At 37.6% G+C, this 17,895-nt stretch overlaps 1 protein-coding gene across 1 annotated transcript; it reads right to left on the bottom strand.

The window, feature by feature from the left end:
* Positions 1-104: 104 nt before the first annotated feature.
* Positions 105-17,661, bottom strand: LOC124379029 (oncostatin-M-specific receptor subunit beta). The gene is made up of 16 exons (XM_046839022.1): positions 17,423-17,661; positions 17,267-17,320; positions 12,687-12,743; positions 11,780-11,888; positions 11,203-11,339; positions 10,959-11,095; positions 9,235-9,370; positions 8,450-8,532; positions 8,082-8,292; positions 7,822-8,001; positions 3,898-4,029; positions 3,663-3,809; positions 3,134-3,271; positions 1,770-1,863; positions 1,578-1,659; positions 105-701 (listed from the first exon to the last, which is right to left on the bottom strand). The coding sequence occupies exons 1-16, from the start codon at positions 17,496-17,498 to the stop codon at positions 423-425; spliced, it is 2,052 nt and encodes a 683-aa protein (XP_046694978.1). The 5' UTR covers positions 17,499-17,661; the 3' UTR covers positions 105-422.
* Positions 17,662-17,895: the final 234 nt, after the last annotated feature.

The raw sequence follows: 17,895 nt of genomic DNA, 5'->3' as shown, positions 1-17,895 counted from the left end.
CTTAAAGAAATGAAAACCATTTTTAACGAATAAATATTCACGGATAGAGAGATATATATATATATATATATATATATATATATATATATATATATATATATATATATATATATATATATATATTAAAGATGATGTACTTCAAACCCAGTGATTTCACTCGCAACTCATCATCTTACAAGCCAGCGTTTAGAGATAAGTAGATTTAGGGGTTCCTCTCGCGTTCTCGGATGATGAGAGCGACTGGCGAAGGTACTCCTGATCTGGATCTGAAGACGCTGCTCCTGAGCTGGAAGGAGCCACAGGCGCACTGTTTTTGATCTGCTGGAAAAGCTCCATGGTGGTGTAGTCACTTATAAAAGCCTTTGGTGGGTCAGTTACAGCTGAGGAGACGGGCTCGGTGGGTAATACCTTTGGCGAGTCCTTTATGTTGCTGGCTCCCACAGGCGTTTTTCTATAAAGTCTTGAGGATTATTACTGTCTATGGAAAAAAAGAGCTCAGGCATGAAGTCTACTTTGGTGGAGGTTGTAGAAGGTGAAATCGGGACCTTGTCTACTGAGGGAGGAGCCACGTTAGGCAGAAGGCTAGTTTTTGTGTGGTCCTGAGCGTTGCAGGCAGAATGTGCCTCTTGTTTGCCGTCCAACACAGACACGTGTACCTCCGTTTCCTCAAGATTTGGCCTGCACATGAGCTCCATCACCTCCTGTGAATGAATAAGGAATGGAATGAATGTATTGGACAATGCTGTTACTCTGCATACTCATGCATCATGAAGGACAGTTAATGGGTCTCGTCTTCTCAAAGGACATCATTTTACACTCATTACAAAATCTTCAGCTTGTAAACGTGTAACTGTTCTGTACAGGAAGCATGTATTTAATCATAAAAACTCCTACCATACTGGGTATTTATAGGTAAAAAAAAAAAAGTTCCATGAATACAATGCAAACTTTATTACAGTTTAGTAAAAAGGACTGCAATATCACTGGTTTTGGAAAATGTAAACGGTCCGCAGAAGTGTGTCTCAAAATCCACTCAGAATTTGACTAGAATTTCTAAGCAACTAATGATTCATTCCTGAATCTGACTTCGGGACAGGATTCCTCAGTGGTCTCTCAGTCACAATACAAGCTGCATTGTCTGGAGGGATTTTACAGTTTACACTGTAGTTATTACAATATACAGTAAGAGAACAGGAACTTTACACAGAGGTTCCACAACATTAAATGTAACTAAATGGATAAAGTGTAAAATTTATAAAAGAAAAAAAAAAAAGACTTAATTGCTGGCAATATGATGTGGTACAAGAGGAATAAAACACTTGGGGATGTGTAGTTAAAAACAATCAACTTTAGAGTGATAACTGTGAATCAGCTTGACTGTTATTGACATTAAGTAGATTGACATTAAATCAATTAAATACATAGAATTATAAGGTTCTGGGAAAACCCCCCCAGCTCAAATTATAAAATCTTATTAAGGACGACTTTACATTTCTAGAATTAGAGAATTATCAAATGACGCCTATCTTGGTACACTTCCTTATGTTACAGATAATATTCATAGCGTTGAAACTCACCAGTTCCTGACCGCCTTCAATTTTCTGTACAGCGTTACTGTTGCAGGGGTTGGGAATACTCGGCCAGAGCATTTTCTTCGATCTAGGTGATAGTAAAAGGTTTGGAGTCAAATCTTTTGTCTTTATTTTGTTTAGCTTTAATTGTAATCATTTTAGTTATAATCCAAGTGCTAAAATGTTTCGGGGCTTTACCTTTTCAAAAGCCGAATGCAGATGTGAGTGGCGAGTAGCAAAGCAACCACACCTGCAGTGACTCCTGCCAACATTCCACCAATCGCCACTGAGTCTGAGTAAGCACATGTTTAGATTTATACCACAGCACTGTTTAATAACTGATCGGTCTGACGTTCTATACATTGTACCGACAAAAGTATTGAGACACCTGACATTTCCAGGCATATGTGGCTCTTCTCCAAACTGTTACCACAAAGTCGGAGGCACACAATCGTATAGGACGTTTAAAACCTGCTCCAGCATGACCATGAGCCATGACCTCAATCCTATTGAACAACTTTGGGATGAACTGGAGTGCTGACTGCAACCCAGGCCTCCTCACCTCACCTACATCAGTAGCTGACTTTACTAACACCCTTGTCTAGTGGAATCTAGTGGAACATCTTCACAGAAGAATGGAGATTATTATATTAGTAAATGGTGAATCAATGTAGACTGAGATCTTAAAAAATCACATACCAATCTTCTGGTCAGGTGTCTACAAACTTTTGCCATATAGTGTATATTTCCAGGTAAGTAACTAAAGTCTGGGAGCGCATTGCTGTTTTATATCACTTCACAAGGGAAAAGTTGTCCATCACAGCAATCAAACAACACACTGGGTATTTTAGGTAAAAATAATGTTCAATGAATACATTACATCGCAAAGTTTTTTACAGTTTAGCATGAAGTGTTGTACTAGCACCGGTTTTTAAACAGTAAAACAATAAATGCACTAGCGTTTTGAAAATGACCCGCAGTAGAGTGTCGGCTTAATGTGTAATTTGGACGCATATTCTTGCCAATCTTTTACAGGCCAACATCGCAATGAAGGGAATATCGTATCGTTTTAGTGACTTGGTTCTTTGAATCTTGTTCATCAAATAAACAAATCTTTTTTCGAGTTATTTAGTTTATTTCAGTCCTTTAAGCATTTAATCACCTTCATAGTGTATAAGGGAGTCACGTGATAAAAGGACGAACGACTCGAACCAAAACAATCATTAAATGTACTACCTAATTCGGTTCTCTCTAATGCTCTGTAATGCACTGCATAGCGAATATATAGGAGTCACGAAAGAACGAACGACTCGGACTAGAAGAGTCGAGAGATGAACTACTTAATTCTGTTTCCTGAACCGACTCGTTCTTCTGAGTCACATTAAAGAATTGTTAAAACAAACAAATCGTTCATGAGCAACCGATCATCTGGCATTGGTGGCCTAATCTTGGCCTAATGGACAAAATTAATACTAACATTAGCACCCAATACTGTCCCAATTCAATGGCTACCATTGGCCCAACACCAAAACTGCATCTTATGTTAGTTTGAAAAAACTTACCCAACGTTTCGAAGCACATCGATTTGCTTCTCTTTCCCTCCCCCGCGGCCGTACAGGCAGATACCTGCACGCAGTATATACCTCCACTTCTCAGGTTGGTCAGCTTACAGCTGGTCTTGTTTGGATGCACTGTGATATCTGGCAACCACATATCCAAAATACTGGAAATTAAACACTACCTTGATTCAAAACATTTTTACACTGGAATTTTACAACAAATACATTTGCCACAACACATTGCTTGAGGAGTCACAAAACCAGATAATAAAGCGTGATGAAAAACATTACAGAGAAACTCCAAACTCAATATCGTTTCTCCTAAAGACTTGGTATAAAACTTTACCTCAGACTATTACACATCACATAAACTGGAGAGATTTATGTCAATGAGAATTGTTGTGACACTGAAGACTCCTTCAACATGTATAATAAAGAGGGTTTTGTCTGCTAGTGTTTCCAGACAAATCACTATTGGTTTACTACACAGTGGACTATTGCCTATAAGATAGAAAAAGGTCATTGAACTCACTATTTTTGCTGCTGTCTTGTGTGTAGTGAATGATGTAACCTTGCAGAAAACCACGCAAGTCCTCCTCAGGCACAGGGCTCCATGTGATCACAAAGGAACTCTGGGTAATGTTAGAGCTGTTCACATTCCCAGGAGCAACAATTGGAGCTAATAAATAAAGGACATTATGGTGAGTAATATTTATTATTATTTTTTTAAACAAAAGAATCTACAATGAAAAATTTACTGAACTGACTTCCTTCAGTAAGATAGACCCGGGTTCTCCCGTACGTTTGATCGCTGTTATTTACATTCTTTAGATTGCAGGTTTCCTTCTCATGTCTCACATGCAGAAAGAAGTCGTATCTCTTGTAGGGCTGAAATAAACCTTTGCAAAAAGCAAAAAGGAAGGAATAAAAAGAAGGGTTGAAAGATGTGTTCATTTTTTGTTGTAATATTCACAAATCCCTCCCAAATGGCTTTAGAAACATTTCTAAGCATACATTAATTCTTAAGTCCATCTATAAGGAACAATGAAGACATTATAATGCATTCATAAAGCCTTATTCAAGATCATTTATTGTTACAAAATTTGGATCATTAGTTATTACTAATACATAATATATAATTACTCACAAAAAATACAGGCACTGAATTATGTCATTGTGGCATTATTTTTGAAAAGTATAAAGTATTATAAACTTTCTTTCGGCTTCTCCCGTTAGGGGGCGCCACAGCGGATCATCCGCATGTTTGATTTGGCACATGTTTTACGCTGGATGTCCTTCCTAACGCACCCCCCCCCATTTATCCGGGCTTGGGACCGACACTAAGGCTTGTGCAACCCTAATGGCTGGGGTTGGTTCCCTGCCTGGGGATCGAACCCGGGCCACAGCGGTGAGAGCGCCGCATCCTAACCACTAGACCACCAGGGAACCTACTTATACCCCATAATGCATATGGCAAATATAGTTTATTTTAATATACTCTTTCATGAATGATGTTTAACATTTTTATAGGTATATAAATATAGTATTCTCTTAACTTAAAAAAAACTCTAGACCATATGGATGCATAATGACTAACATATTCACACCACATTATAATAAAGTCATAGTTATGAGCAAGTCTTAAAATGCATTATAAATATTCATAATACATAAGAGACAAAGTGTATTGCCTTGTCATATAACGTCATGAGTAAATACATATAACAGTGTTTCGTATAAATTTTTTAAATGAATGAATTAATGAAGTATAAGCACATTCTAACCAGGTTATAATGCATAAGATTGTTCAGGATTATTTAGTGTCACATGGACATGCTGGCAGGAATTTGGTTTAAAAATAATCATAAACTAAATTGACATTGGATATTAAGATTTTATTTGGCTTTAAATAATATTTGTTCCTCCCGCACGCTGCAGCATTATCGTTAACCATGGAACTGATTGATTACGTATAATTACACCCTCTGCTACACTTCACTATAAAAGTACTCTGTTTTATTCGCACAAACGGGAAATCGCTAAGCTCCTGTCTTTGTACGCCTGACTTCGCCATATTGTTTCTGTTCCAAGTTTAAGTATTGTCACTTTGTAGATTGCTTAAACCGGAATCGCTCAGGTTTGATCTTGAAATGAGTTTCGCTTCACATATTGAATCCTCTAGTTAATGTGCACATCTCCCTCCCCACATCCTGACCACGTTCTACAGAGAGACCATTAAGATCACTCCAAGCAGCTGCATCACTGCATGGTTTGGGAAAAGCACCGTCTCGGATTGCAAGACCCCACAGAGGATAGTGAGGACGGCTGAGGAGATCATTGTAGTCTCTCTCTTCCTTCTTTACACCACACACTGCATCCGCAAAGCCTACAGCGTTGTGGACGACCCCATCAGGGAAGCGGTTCCGAAGCATTCGGGCCTCCACATCTGGACTGTGTAACATTTTCTTCCCTTAAGCCATCAGACTTCTCAACACAGAACTGCACTAAAACTCACACACACACACAACTGTGTGACTGATCTGTACAACCCGGACTCACTTCACACATCCATGTCTCAGCACCACCCATATTATATTAATTTATTATTATAAACTGTTTACATGCTGTTTTTGCACATCTTTTTGACTGCTGCTATTGCTGTTTTGCACAAAACCTTTTGTTTACAAGGTACACTCCTGTACTCAGTTCTCTCTACACGCTGCACTGTGGAATATACAGCAGGTTTACCGCCGGCGCTATTTTGTGTTTTGTGTATTTGTCCGACATTGTCTTGTGTTGTCTTTGCACTGTCTGTCTTGCACTGTTTGCACCAGGTTGCACACGATGCACTTTTTGTAGCGAGGACACTTACCAGTCCTTAGCTCTGTGTTTTCTGTTATGTAGTTTTATGTCGTCTATGTAGCACCAGGCTTCTGGAGGAACGTTGTTTCATTTCACTGTGTACTGCATCATATAGACATATTGACTTGACCTGTTTTAATTTGATCAGTCCGTATCTTCATTACAGGACAATACTTTCCTAACAAATTAGTCACCGAAAACCTTTCTTGCCCCTTTCCTCTCTACGCATCTGTCGTCCCGGCGCCCTGCCTCTGGATGTTCTGGAGTTCTCTTCGATTGGCCACTCTGTGCAGCTGGGGATGGGATCTTTAGAGCTTTGAGAAGGGATTTAGACTGTAGTTCACCACTGCAAATAACAATGAGCTTTAATGAATAGACATTCGGTGATGATGATGAGGAGTAGGTTCCCTTTTGAGTCTGGTTCCTCCCAAGGTTTCTTCCTTAAGCCAGCTCATGGAGTTTTTCCTCGCCACAGTCGCCAAAATTATACATTGTTTTGTTTTGAGACATTGTCCATTGTTAAACGTGCTATACAAATAAAGATTAATTTAATTGAATCGAATTTGGCCGTTACCACAATGACAGTTCCAATAGTGGACTTTCAGGTATCCCTGTGTCCCTAATATTTTCCACTTGTTCCTTGTTAGTCCTGTGTATTTTTTTGCTTTACTTCTTGTCGAGTCGCTTCCTGTCATGATGTTTGACTACTGTGATGCCTTTGCTCTGTCTTTTTGTTCCTATTTCTGAGGTTTTTTTATCCATTATATTTATGTTAGGCTTCTAATGTTATCGGCAGTATGTTTCTCGTATCTCCTCAAGGTTCCCCTTTAAGACTTTGTCAGGCATTTAGGCTGTGGATTGTGTTTATTCCCATGGGACTTTGTTTCTATTTTTCACTGAGTTCCAAGGTTTTTGCTTTGTCCTTCTCAAGTTGTAGCCTGATCATATATTGTTTCATTTGGTTTTCTGATAACTGAGTTTTTGGGTGTTTTTTTTTCGTTTTTCTGTTTTTCTGTGGACTCTAAAGTTTTTATATATATATATATATATATATATATATATATATATATATATATATATATATATATATATATATATATATATATATATATATTTGGATTTATATTCAGTCTCTGTATGTGGGTTCCAGCGCCTCCCTGTGGCAGACTGCTGTAAGCACCTGCCACTTTCTATAGCGACCTCGGTTCGAGACATGCGTGTGACACCTTCAAACCCTAGCAAGCCTGTCACCGACCCACATTAAGCTTAAAGTCAAAGTGCCACGTGAAGGCCTTCATGGGATGGTCAATGTCTGCTGTGGAACAAGGGATATTTTGATGTGGACATTTTGCCTACAGGGGCTGGACTGCCACGGGGAGTTAATTGTAGGTGCTCCAGGAGGAAAAACTTTACTTTTCCAAATATGGCCAGACACGGACTATGATTCCCATGCATTACAGCCCTCTCTAACCAAAATGTGTTATACACTGTGTAGCACTCTTTCAAAATGTGTTAAAATACACCCATCCACACACACCAAGGTTTCTCTTTCATTCTGACAAAAACAAAGTAATTGCTCATCTCATGCCATTGTACTTCACCAAGCCCTTTGTTTGTACAGTTAAATAGTTCGGACCTTTTTCTATAGCCCACATCCTGATTATACCCTATTTTCCTCTGTGTAGGTCACCTGACCATGTTTTTCATCTTGACTTTGAGTTTCGCTTCACATTTTGGATGATTTTGCCCTGTAAAGACCTGTTTGAACCTGCAGGTGCATCCAATGTTATGTGAGAATGTGTAATCAAAGTAATCAGAAAATGAGGTACCGTGCTGAGTTTCAACGGTATGGTAGTTTTTCTTCTCGTAGAAGGACTTGTACGCTATTTTCTCATTGTTCGCCCACCACTCGACAGAATAGCAAGGATATTTTCTGGACAGCATGTGATTCCATGAAAGATTGAAGTTGTTCTTGCTGATCAGAATAACACTAAATGTGCTATTTAAACCTGTTGAGACAAAACAAACATTATATATATATATATATATATCCTATATAGTATTTATGACAAATATATAACTGAAGTACCAGTCTGCTCTTTCATGGTGTCTATGTCCAGGTGGGCAGCAGGCGATAGTCCGGCTTCATTAAAGGCACTGATGCTGAGTTTGTAAGCAGAGTAGCACAGAAACAAAGTGATAGTTTTCGCTTTGAGCAAAAAACTGCTTGTTTCAGCAGGTTCACCGGACGCCTTCTGGACTGCCACATTGTAACCGTCCACTGCGTGACTGTGCACATACTGAAAAGGGAAAAGCCGTATGAAAATGTGAAAAACGCCACACACTTAAACCAAACGTCAACCAAAAGCAGTGATTCCATTTTTTTAGCCAATTTCCTGTACAGCATATTTATTTGCATTAGAAAGGACAGTTACAGAAATCGGGCTTAGCTAGTACCTCCCACTTCACAGTTATTTTTCTCTGTCCATTTTGCACCAGTTCGTAGTGAGTTTCCTTTATGACGGGTGCATCGAACAATTCTGGTGAGAAAAAGAAATGAAACATAAAACGTATGAATTTGGCTTCTTTACAATTGACAAGCAATAAGACAGGAATTAGGAAATTGGCCAGTATTTTCTTTCCTTGCATTAAAAAAATTGTTTGTCACATTTGTACATAAGAATAAAAAAAAAAAAACGACAGGGCGTAGCCGTATAAAACAATAACCAACAATATCACGAAACACTGAAGTGTTCTACAATGCCATGTCATACTTTTTATAAATGTTTGTTGAACTTCCAGGAAACAAGTTAATTCAAGTTATCGCTTATAGTCAGCTATAAATAGTAATTCCTGCACTAGTTTCAGTTTTTTTTTATCTCTTGAAGTTAATGTCATGCTATAAAGAAGAAAAAAGCATAAAGCCTTAAAGACTTCCCCATGCAGGAAAAGTAAATCTCACTGGTGACTCCTTCTGTAAACGTTCACCGAACATTTCATTACGGAAACACCATGTTAACGAGTATACAAATATCTGTATTAAATAACACTGTTTGCTAAATGACTTCCTGTAAATAAGCAGTTGGTATCTGAAATATCTGAACGAGCACATCAAAGATAGCACTTCTGTCAAACACCTTCTGATGGATTCGATGCATGTATCCGAACTGCGCTGTGATGCGACGTGAAGCGACAGAACATGCACTGTTATTTTTTGATAATGATGTCTCATGAGACTTTACCTTGTGGGACACTGATGACGTTGCTCAATGGACACAGAGGACAGTCAGTATTTGCAACACACTGTATTTGCATCTCGTACGATTGCGAAGCGACAACATCCTTCACGGTGCAGTCTTTGCTGTCGTGGGACTTCACCTACAGCGTGAGAAATACAACAGGAAGCATTTAACAGATCAAATGAATGGACTTTTCACAAACTATTTATACACACCTCCGATTTGTTAGACACCCTGAGCTTGTGTTTAACCGGAAGTAATCTGTCACCAAATATTTGAATAGATAAAAAAGTGTTGATTCAAAAAATTCTTTATCATGTTAGGCTTGACTATACAGTGGATATAAAACGTCTACACACCTTTATGAAATTGCAGGTTTTAACAACATGAATAAGACTTGTTGCATCTTATAATGCAATATTCCAACAAACAGAAATAAAAAAGAAATATGTGATTATTTTGAATACAAAAAACTACCACAGCTTGATTGCATAAGTCTGCACAACCCTCCCAACTAATACTGTGTGCTGTGGAAGCACTTTTTGCCTTTATTATGGCATTAGGTATTTGTGAACAAATCTCTAATAACTTGCATCAAGTATTTTATCCCATGCTCCTTTCCAAAAAAGTTACAATTCCATCAAATTGTGAGAGGGCCCACATGGCTTTTTAGGTCATTTCATAGGATTTCAATGGGATTAAGGTCTGGGCTCTGGCCGGGCCATTCCAGGATTTTGATTATCCTTTTCTGAAGCGATGTTTTTTTTCCTCTTCATTTTCAGCTTTTTGAAAGAGCAGAGAAGGTTTTGTTCACAATATCTTGGTATTTGAAGCTCTTCACTTTTCTATTTATCTTGACAAGTTGCCCCTTGCCAAGCTGAAGAGAAGCAGCCCCAAAGCATAATGCTACCCCCACCAAGCCTCACCCTCGATATATGGTGTTTCATTCAATAATGCTCTGTATTGGCTTTGCAACAAATATACCTTTTAGAATTGTTGCCAAATAGTTCAATCATGGTCTCTACAGAACATGATATATTTTTCCACATGGATTGGGGGAACTAAATAAATCTCTTGAGATAATTCAGACAGGTCTGCATATTCATATTCGCCTATTCATCTCTCTTGCCATCCTAACCCACAGCCCAGACTTGTACAGATGATAGCCACATGCAAGTAGTGACCAGTACCTGTAAAAGAAATACTTGTTCTTCATTTAGTGTTTAGTTTTGGCCTCTTGATAGGCTCCTTGATAAGTTTTCTCCTTGTCTTCTCTTAAACTTTGGAGGATCGTCCCAATCTTTGCAACGTAAATGTGGTGCCACATTTTCTACACTAATTCATCCATTAGCATTTTTTTGGAAGGTTTTGCACCAGATTTTGAAGCATGGCTGATTTCTGACCATTTAGCTACAAGAGCATTAATGACAACAGGCACTGATGTTGGATGAAGACCAAGTGTTCCGGTACATACAACATCAGTGGGGTCAGACAGAGACCTGAACATGTTTGGGTTTCTTAGTTACAGCATACACAGTCATCCTAAAGAAATGTGTGGCATAGGTTTGGGGACAAGGCCACATATGGTGTCACAAGTATATAGTGCATGTTACAAAGCAAGCACCTTTGCAAAAAAGAAAATCCCCAACCTTCGTTTGGTCATCCTGGTATTCAAAGCGTGCTTACGGCCTTGGTTTCATAAGCAGAAGACTGATCTTTATCTTTACCTCTTTCCACATAGTACTGTTGCGTTCCCTGTATTTCAAATGATAGTATTCCACCTTACTGTCTTCCCACTCAGCCGTAACATTCAAATGACCATAACCTCTCTTGAAAGTCACACTGGCAGGTGGACCACACCGTACTAAAATACAAAATAACGTTTTATCGTATATAAAAGAATGATAATTGTCATTTTATTTACAAATGCAAAAATGTATTTGAATAAAAAAATCAATGACAAAAACATACTTATTAGAGACGGGTGGCTGCTGAATTCCGCGAAGGCGCATCTTTTCTGATCGGTACTCTGCGCAATGGCGTACACTGTCATGCTTTGATTCGGTCCGGGACCAAACGTCTTATTTGTCACTGGCTTACATATCCTCCTGCAAGAGTAACCTTTGGTTTTCATTCCATTTCCTTTACAAACATTGTAAAATTTCAAGGCACTGTTGAACTCCTGCTTCCGATTGGATACAAGGTATTAATTTGTTGTCTATAACAGCACCTCTGGCCATAGTTCCAGATGTAATCTTGATATTAAAGTGATTGTTCTATCAACGAGAATAGAATTTTTTCTTTTGTGTCAGCAAAGCACCAATCAGAGGTAATGCTCTAAATTTGATTTATATCACCCAGCAAAGTCTTTAAACAAGTTTTTTGCACTTGAAAAAAAAAAAAGTAATTAAAAATGGATAAAAAGTACACACATATACGGTTGTCGTGTTATGCGCCATGCTTACAGAATAATAATTTTAAATATGTACGTCTGTCACGTGAAGTAAAACATATATTCATTTATTATTAGGTACACTTTACAACTTACTGCACTAAGAAAAGATCAATTTTATCGTATTGTCCAGGACTCCATAAACAGTGGTATGTTGTTATGGTTTCTGCAGTCCTGTGTCCGAAGCAGCTCAAACCTTGGCTTTCTAAAAAGATCCACAATTCAAAACATACACTGTTAATACCTTATTTATGTAAACAGAACATGTACCGTAATTTCCGGACTATTAAACACACCCAAATATAAGCCGCACCCACTGAATTTGACAAAGATTTTTATTTTGAACATAAATAAGCCGCACCTGTCTATAAGCCGCAGGTGTCTACACTGAAACTAATGAACTTTACACAGGCTTTAATGAAAGACAGTGTCTGTTACACGGCTTGGATCTAAACAGTAGCCTACCAAAAAAGTCATTGTTCACTGTCTTCCTCCTTCCTTTTACAACAATTTCTCTCGGGAGTTTTTCTTTTAGCATCATCGTGCGTTTAAACATCACCATCGGTGAATCTTTTCTCCCGATGCCGTGCAGCTCAGAACACAGGTGAAGTGTGTTTTTATGCCCGGTTGTTTTCAGCGTGACAAATGATTCGCATTTTCTGTTGACAGTCCGAGTGAGCGGCAGGTCAAACGTCAGAGGAACATCATCCATATTTATGATGTGGTGCGGCCCGATTCAGTGGGAGCGCATCTGATTTAATATAAAGAGTTTCATTGGTTCACCTGAACCCGTTCGCTAATTTCATTGGTCTAATGTTATAGGGCTCAGTTTTTTGGCTTGAAGTTTGTGATACCGGGAAAAACCCAGGAAAAATCCATAAATTAGCTTCATTGTTTAAGCCGCGGGGTTCAAAGAGTGGGAAAAAAGTAGCGGGTTATAGTCCGGAAAATACGGTACTTATAATTCTTAATACTAGAATAAAATATCTCTCAATGGAGTTACCTTTAGTGACGTTGCACCTTTCTTTATATGATTTTATGTTGCTGCAATCGACAGTCGCTGTTAAATGAAAATAATAATATGTATGAACATACATAAATATAATTCAAATATACATACATAACATGATGTAACATAAAACATATAATAAAGCACATTTTTTTAAATAAAAAGACTCTTTAAAAAGAAAGAGACTGATTTGAAGGCACACAATTATAAAAGATGTCTTTGGATGCTGTAGCATGAAAATGTCCATTCACTTGAACTAGGAAACCAAAACCTGTTCCCACACAGCAATACCCCCGTGCACAAAAACAACTTCATGCAGATACGCTTTACATTGGTTGAAGTGAAAGTTCCTGAGTGACCTGCTTTAGAGCTCTTACCTCAACCCTATTGAACACCGTTGGGATAAATGTGAATGCAGGCTGCACCCCAGGTCTCCTCACCTCATCTACATCAGTACCTGACTTTACCTACACCCTTGTGGCTGAATGAGCACAAATCTCCACAAGTACACTCAGAAGTCTAGTGGAACATCTTCCCAGAAGAATGGAGGATATTATAACAGCAAATGGTGACAAATTGTGGAATCTTACAGTCAGGTGTCCCCAAAGATTTTGTCCATAATGTGTATTTCTGATCAGTTTAATCACCCTTTCTGAATGAATGCATTGAATTGTAAATTAATGTTACTATACTAATATGTCAGTTACTGTAAAATTGACTGACGGCAACACAAACCTTATCTGGTGTCAAAAACTAAGGATCTGCTTTGAGATAATTCAACGTTAGAAGTGGCTAAATCAGGGTGAGCTAATTACGGGAAACTGTGGCTCAGTGGTTAAAATTTTGAGCTAAATCAGATAAAGAGCCCCACAAGTCACGACACAAAATATAATTGCTGCGATCAGGATTTTGAGCAAAACCCTGCTCAGTTTTATTCTGTATAACTGAATGCAAATAAGGGAATGATTTACTAATATGCAATTTATACTATATATATATATATATATATATATATATATATATATATATATATATATATATATATATATATATATATATTAGTATATTAGCGTATTAAACAATGCAACAACATATAAATAAGAACAGTAATAACTTGTAAAAAATATAATAGTAAAATCTTTTTTTTACTAATAATAATATACAATATTTGCAAAAAAAAAAACCCTCTATTATTATACTATATATTATATTTGACTAAATGATCTTGAGATAGAATCACGCCAATAAATACATCATCATCATCATCAAAATAAACTTTTGAGATCTTAAATTAGTAGGTAAATCTATAAGAATACATTCAAAAGACATTCTGAAAACTATTCGTGAACGCGCTCTCACACACACATACATACACATACACAAAGCACCCATAGGCATTTTCAAATTTACTCAAACGTCCCACTTTCGTGCAAGCCGTTTTGCGCCATACAGCCGAGGTGAAAGTGTGGTGTGAAACTCCCCTCTCCTCTTCTTGAACTGTGAGGGTTTCAGTAATGTTTCGTCTCATGGAAGCCACAGTATACTTTTAAGCTCACTTTATCAGAGAGCATAGAATAACCCGGATCATTTTCTCCTAAAAAGTACAATCACTATTTGTCTAGGGTTTGGATTCATCATCCAAAAAAATCACCATCCCAAATAACAACATCTCCAAAGCATGAAACTGGAATTAAGAGAGCTTCATTTTTGTGCATTGTAGCTACAAAGTCTGCGTTTCCCCTTTTTGTCATTTTCCTTTTTTTCTTTAAAGTTTTCTTCTCAGAATCTTCTTAAAGTGGATTCACACTTGTGCTTCATTTAGGTATCAAATTTGCCGTAAATGTTTTCGGATCGAAACACCACATGTGACATCAATGCGGCTTGAATCTCTTGAAGATCTGCACAGACAGTTTTGCTGAGTTTCCGACTTTGTTGTTAGATTTAGCGACATTTTAGACCCCGGTCACTATCCAATCACTGCTTTCTGTCCAAACACTTCTCAGGGTTATTTTAATGCCCAGTCACTGATCATTGTTAAACCCAGCATCCAATTACTGATCACCGCTATGCCCAACATCCAATCACTGCTCACCATTTTTCCCAATGATCAATCACTAATTACCATTACTCCCAGTATCCAATCACTAATCACCATTACTCCCAGTATCCAATCACTAATCACTATTACTCCCAGTATCCAATCACTAATCACTATTACTCCCAGTATCCAATCACTAATCACCATTACTCCCAGTATCCAATCACTAATCACTATTACTCCCAGTATCCAATCACTAATCACTATTACTCCCAGTATCCAATCACTAATCACTATTACTCCCAGTATCCAATCACTAATCACAATTGTTCCCAGTGTTCTCCATTAAGCACTCTTTTTGGAATTGAAGCTATTTTTAATCTCTTATGTTGTGTCTTTTAAATTAGTAATTAATTAAATGTAGTATATCTAAGACACAAATGATGATTACAATAACTTGTATACAACTTATTTGACTGTTACACACACTAGATACATCCACACACACCTAGCACAATGAGATTGTTACGCACACTAGAAACCCACATTGAGATACTGTAAGGAAGTAATCAAGGCCATGGCAGTCTGTCAAGCACTAAATAGTGCTGACTAAGGGTCTTTGAATTAAATGACCTGGGTTTATTTGCTGAATAAAGTCTCATTGTTGGCATCACAGCCCTGGATTCAGAGCTTTTATTACATTTCTTTCTTGAACATAACCCTCTCCTTATTACTCAACTTTCACAACAGCTCAATGTTTCTCTTTAGCTGTGCTCTTGTTAGAAAGCAGAGAGAATTGTAGATGTGTTAGTTCAGTTTGTGCTGCCGTAACGACAGACGGTTTCGTTGTAAAAGAAAAAGCACCGTTCATTTAGTCAATTTTTATAATCCGTTCTGACAAAACTTTTATGCACTCTTATTTATATCACTACTATATTATATCTGTCACAAACTTCCGTTTTTATTTAGGTGAAATGCCAATGCTCACGATGAATACATGATAATCAGCCCTCGATCTTACCACTGTGCAAAGTTCAATCTAATTTACATAGTAAACTAAAATCATATATATATATATATATATATATATATATATATATATATATATATATATATATATATATATATATATATATATACACCCTGTCAAGATTGTCTCCAATGTTTTACTCATATCTTATCTGTATTTGATAATAAAGGTTGGCTTTCAAACTAAAATTTTCAAAATTGCTGAAACAAAAATTTATACCAATAGTTTTTACTGCTGTTTACCGCTTTCACTATGAGCGTTGAATCACTGACATCAAATGCTCTTTGTTTTTACACGGATATCACGATATTCTATTTATTATTTATTCATTATATAATTATATTTATTAAATGAATTAATTCATATTTCTTTCCTTTAACACATTTTCATGATTTGGGGTTTTTTTTGGAATAAAGTTTAGTACTATTTTACATGGAGTGTTTTGTTTGTTTTTTCCAAGTATCCATTTATTTATCGCTTGATGAAAAACTGAATATAAATATGAAAAAAGTCTTTATGATAGTAAGAATGCTGTATTAATAGGCTATATATCTTTTGAATAGTAATGCTCATATGTTTGCATTATAATTACATTGAAAAATTATAATAAAATTTCCACAATAATACTGGTAGTAACTCTGGTCCATTCAGGGACCCCTGGTTTAACGTAAGAACCCTTAATTACCCCAAGAATACTTGGTGCAAGCAGGATCACCCTGGATCAAATGCTGAAGATCAGGTGAAACGACACACAAATTCAGGACCAAAGCAGGACCCCCAGACACATCAATGCTTCCTGCTTGATTACTCAACAAACTTTACCAAACACCGGCCCTCAGATTACTGCATGCTCTTAATTTCTGTGTTCTAGATGAGAGTTTCTTCCAGGTTCCACAGTTTCCACCATCCAGAGCTCAGATTACTGCATGCTCTTAATTTCTGTGTTCTAGATGAGGGTTTCTTCCAGGTTCTACAGTTTCCTCCATCCTCCTTATAAAAGCATGCCAGGAACTGGATAGAGTCCTTCAAATTATTACGTGTGGACATGGTGCCAGCACAATGCAGGGCACAATCAAACACGCCAATAAGCCTAAAACATCTGTTGTTGGAGGAAACGTTCAAATCACAGGGAGTACATGCAAACACAAACACAAACACAGGGGAGAGGTGGGACTCAAACTGTGATGTGAATCCAATGTGTTAACCACTAAGACAAGTGCACTCCCTGTACTGTAATAGAAACGTGAAGATTGAATAAAAAGGTATTCTTCACATATTAGTACAAGGTCGTGGCGAAATTAATGGAAAGTGTACAGAATGGAAGCATGTTTAATAAGGTTTTTACCCTATTACAGTTTTACAGTCAACTGGAATACAAGCTAATCACAAAGTCATGGCAACCCAGGATTATCCATTCGCACTAACCCAAAATACCGCTAGACCAAATCCAACCTTAAAAAGGGTGAAAAGAACCCAACCACACTGGCAACCCTGCGTCCAACTGACCTGCTCCAGCGGCGGAAATCGTCCGTGTTGTCAAGATGAATCCCATAAGCAACCCTGAAGGAAGAAGAAATGAATAAAAATCAGTAAAAAAAAAGACTAAATACTGCAAATTGTAGGATAAAATTATAATGAAGTCATCTAGGAATGATTGCGCACCAGAATAAAAGAACCTTTGCATCTCTGAAAGGGGAAACTCCGCATAAAAAACCCTCCAAACAGAGCTGAAGGACATTAACGTGTTCCTTTCTACTTTTTCCAACCCAAATTACTATATAATGTTTTTTCTAACTCATGACTAACTGCTTCCCCGCTTTCTGGTTTGCACTGGCGCACATTTCTGCGTTGCGTGCAAAACGTTCTGCGCATGCGCAATAATCAACCCTAGGTATCCGACTATGCACTCTGACGGCAATGAGCTCCTGGAAACACTGTGAGCGTTTATAAAGCCTATTAGGACTGACATGCGGGGTTGGCGGAAGTTTCACTTCCTCAAACGTGCTAGTCATAGTCAATGACTCTCTGGTTATTTTTAGATTTGACCCTGGGGGAGGTAGATGGAGTTAAAATATAACACTTTTAAACATCCTCCATTGGTTTGAACCTTCTGAACCCCCAAATGATAGATATAT

This window comes from Silurus meridionalis, chromosome 25, assembly GCF_014805685.1.
Source record: "Silurus meridionalis isolate SWU-2019-XX chromosome 25, ASM1480568v1, whole genome shotgun sequence".
Classification (NCBI taxonomy): Eukaryota; Metazoa; Chordata; class Actinopteri; order Siluriformes; family Siluridae; genus Silurus; species Silurus meridionalis.
Note: the sequence above shows the minus strand (reverse complement) of the source record. Positions and strands in the feature narration are given on the sequence as shown.

Excerpts from the sequence above, each read along its gene's own strand:
- LOC124379029 (XM_046839022.1), bottom strand. The coding sequence starts at position 17,498 with ATGTCCTTCAGCTCTGTTTGGAGGGTTTTTTATGCGGAGTTTCCCCTT. Across the intron at positions 1,864-3,133 it reads GATGTGCTTCGAAACGTTGG|ACTCAGTGGCGATTGGTGGA; the intron begins GTAAGTTTTTTC and ends GTGCTTACTCAG. Across the intron at positions 1,660-1,769 it reads TGCATTCGGCTTTTGAAAAG|ATCGAAGAAAATGCTCTGGC; the intron begins GTAAAGCCCCGA and ends ACTATCACCTAG.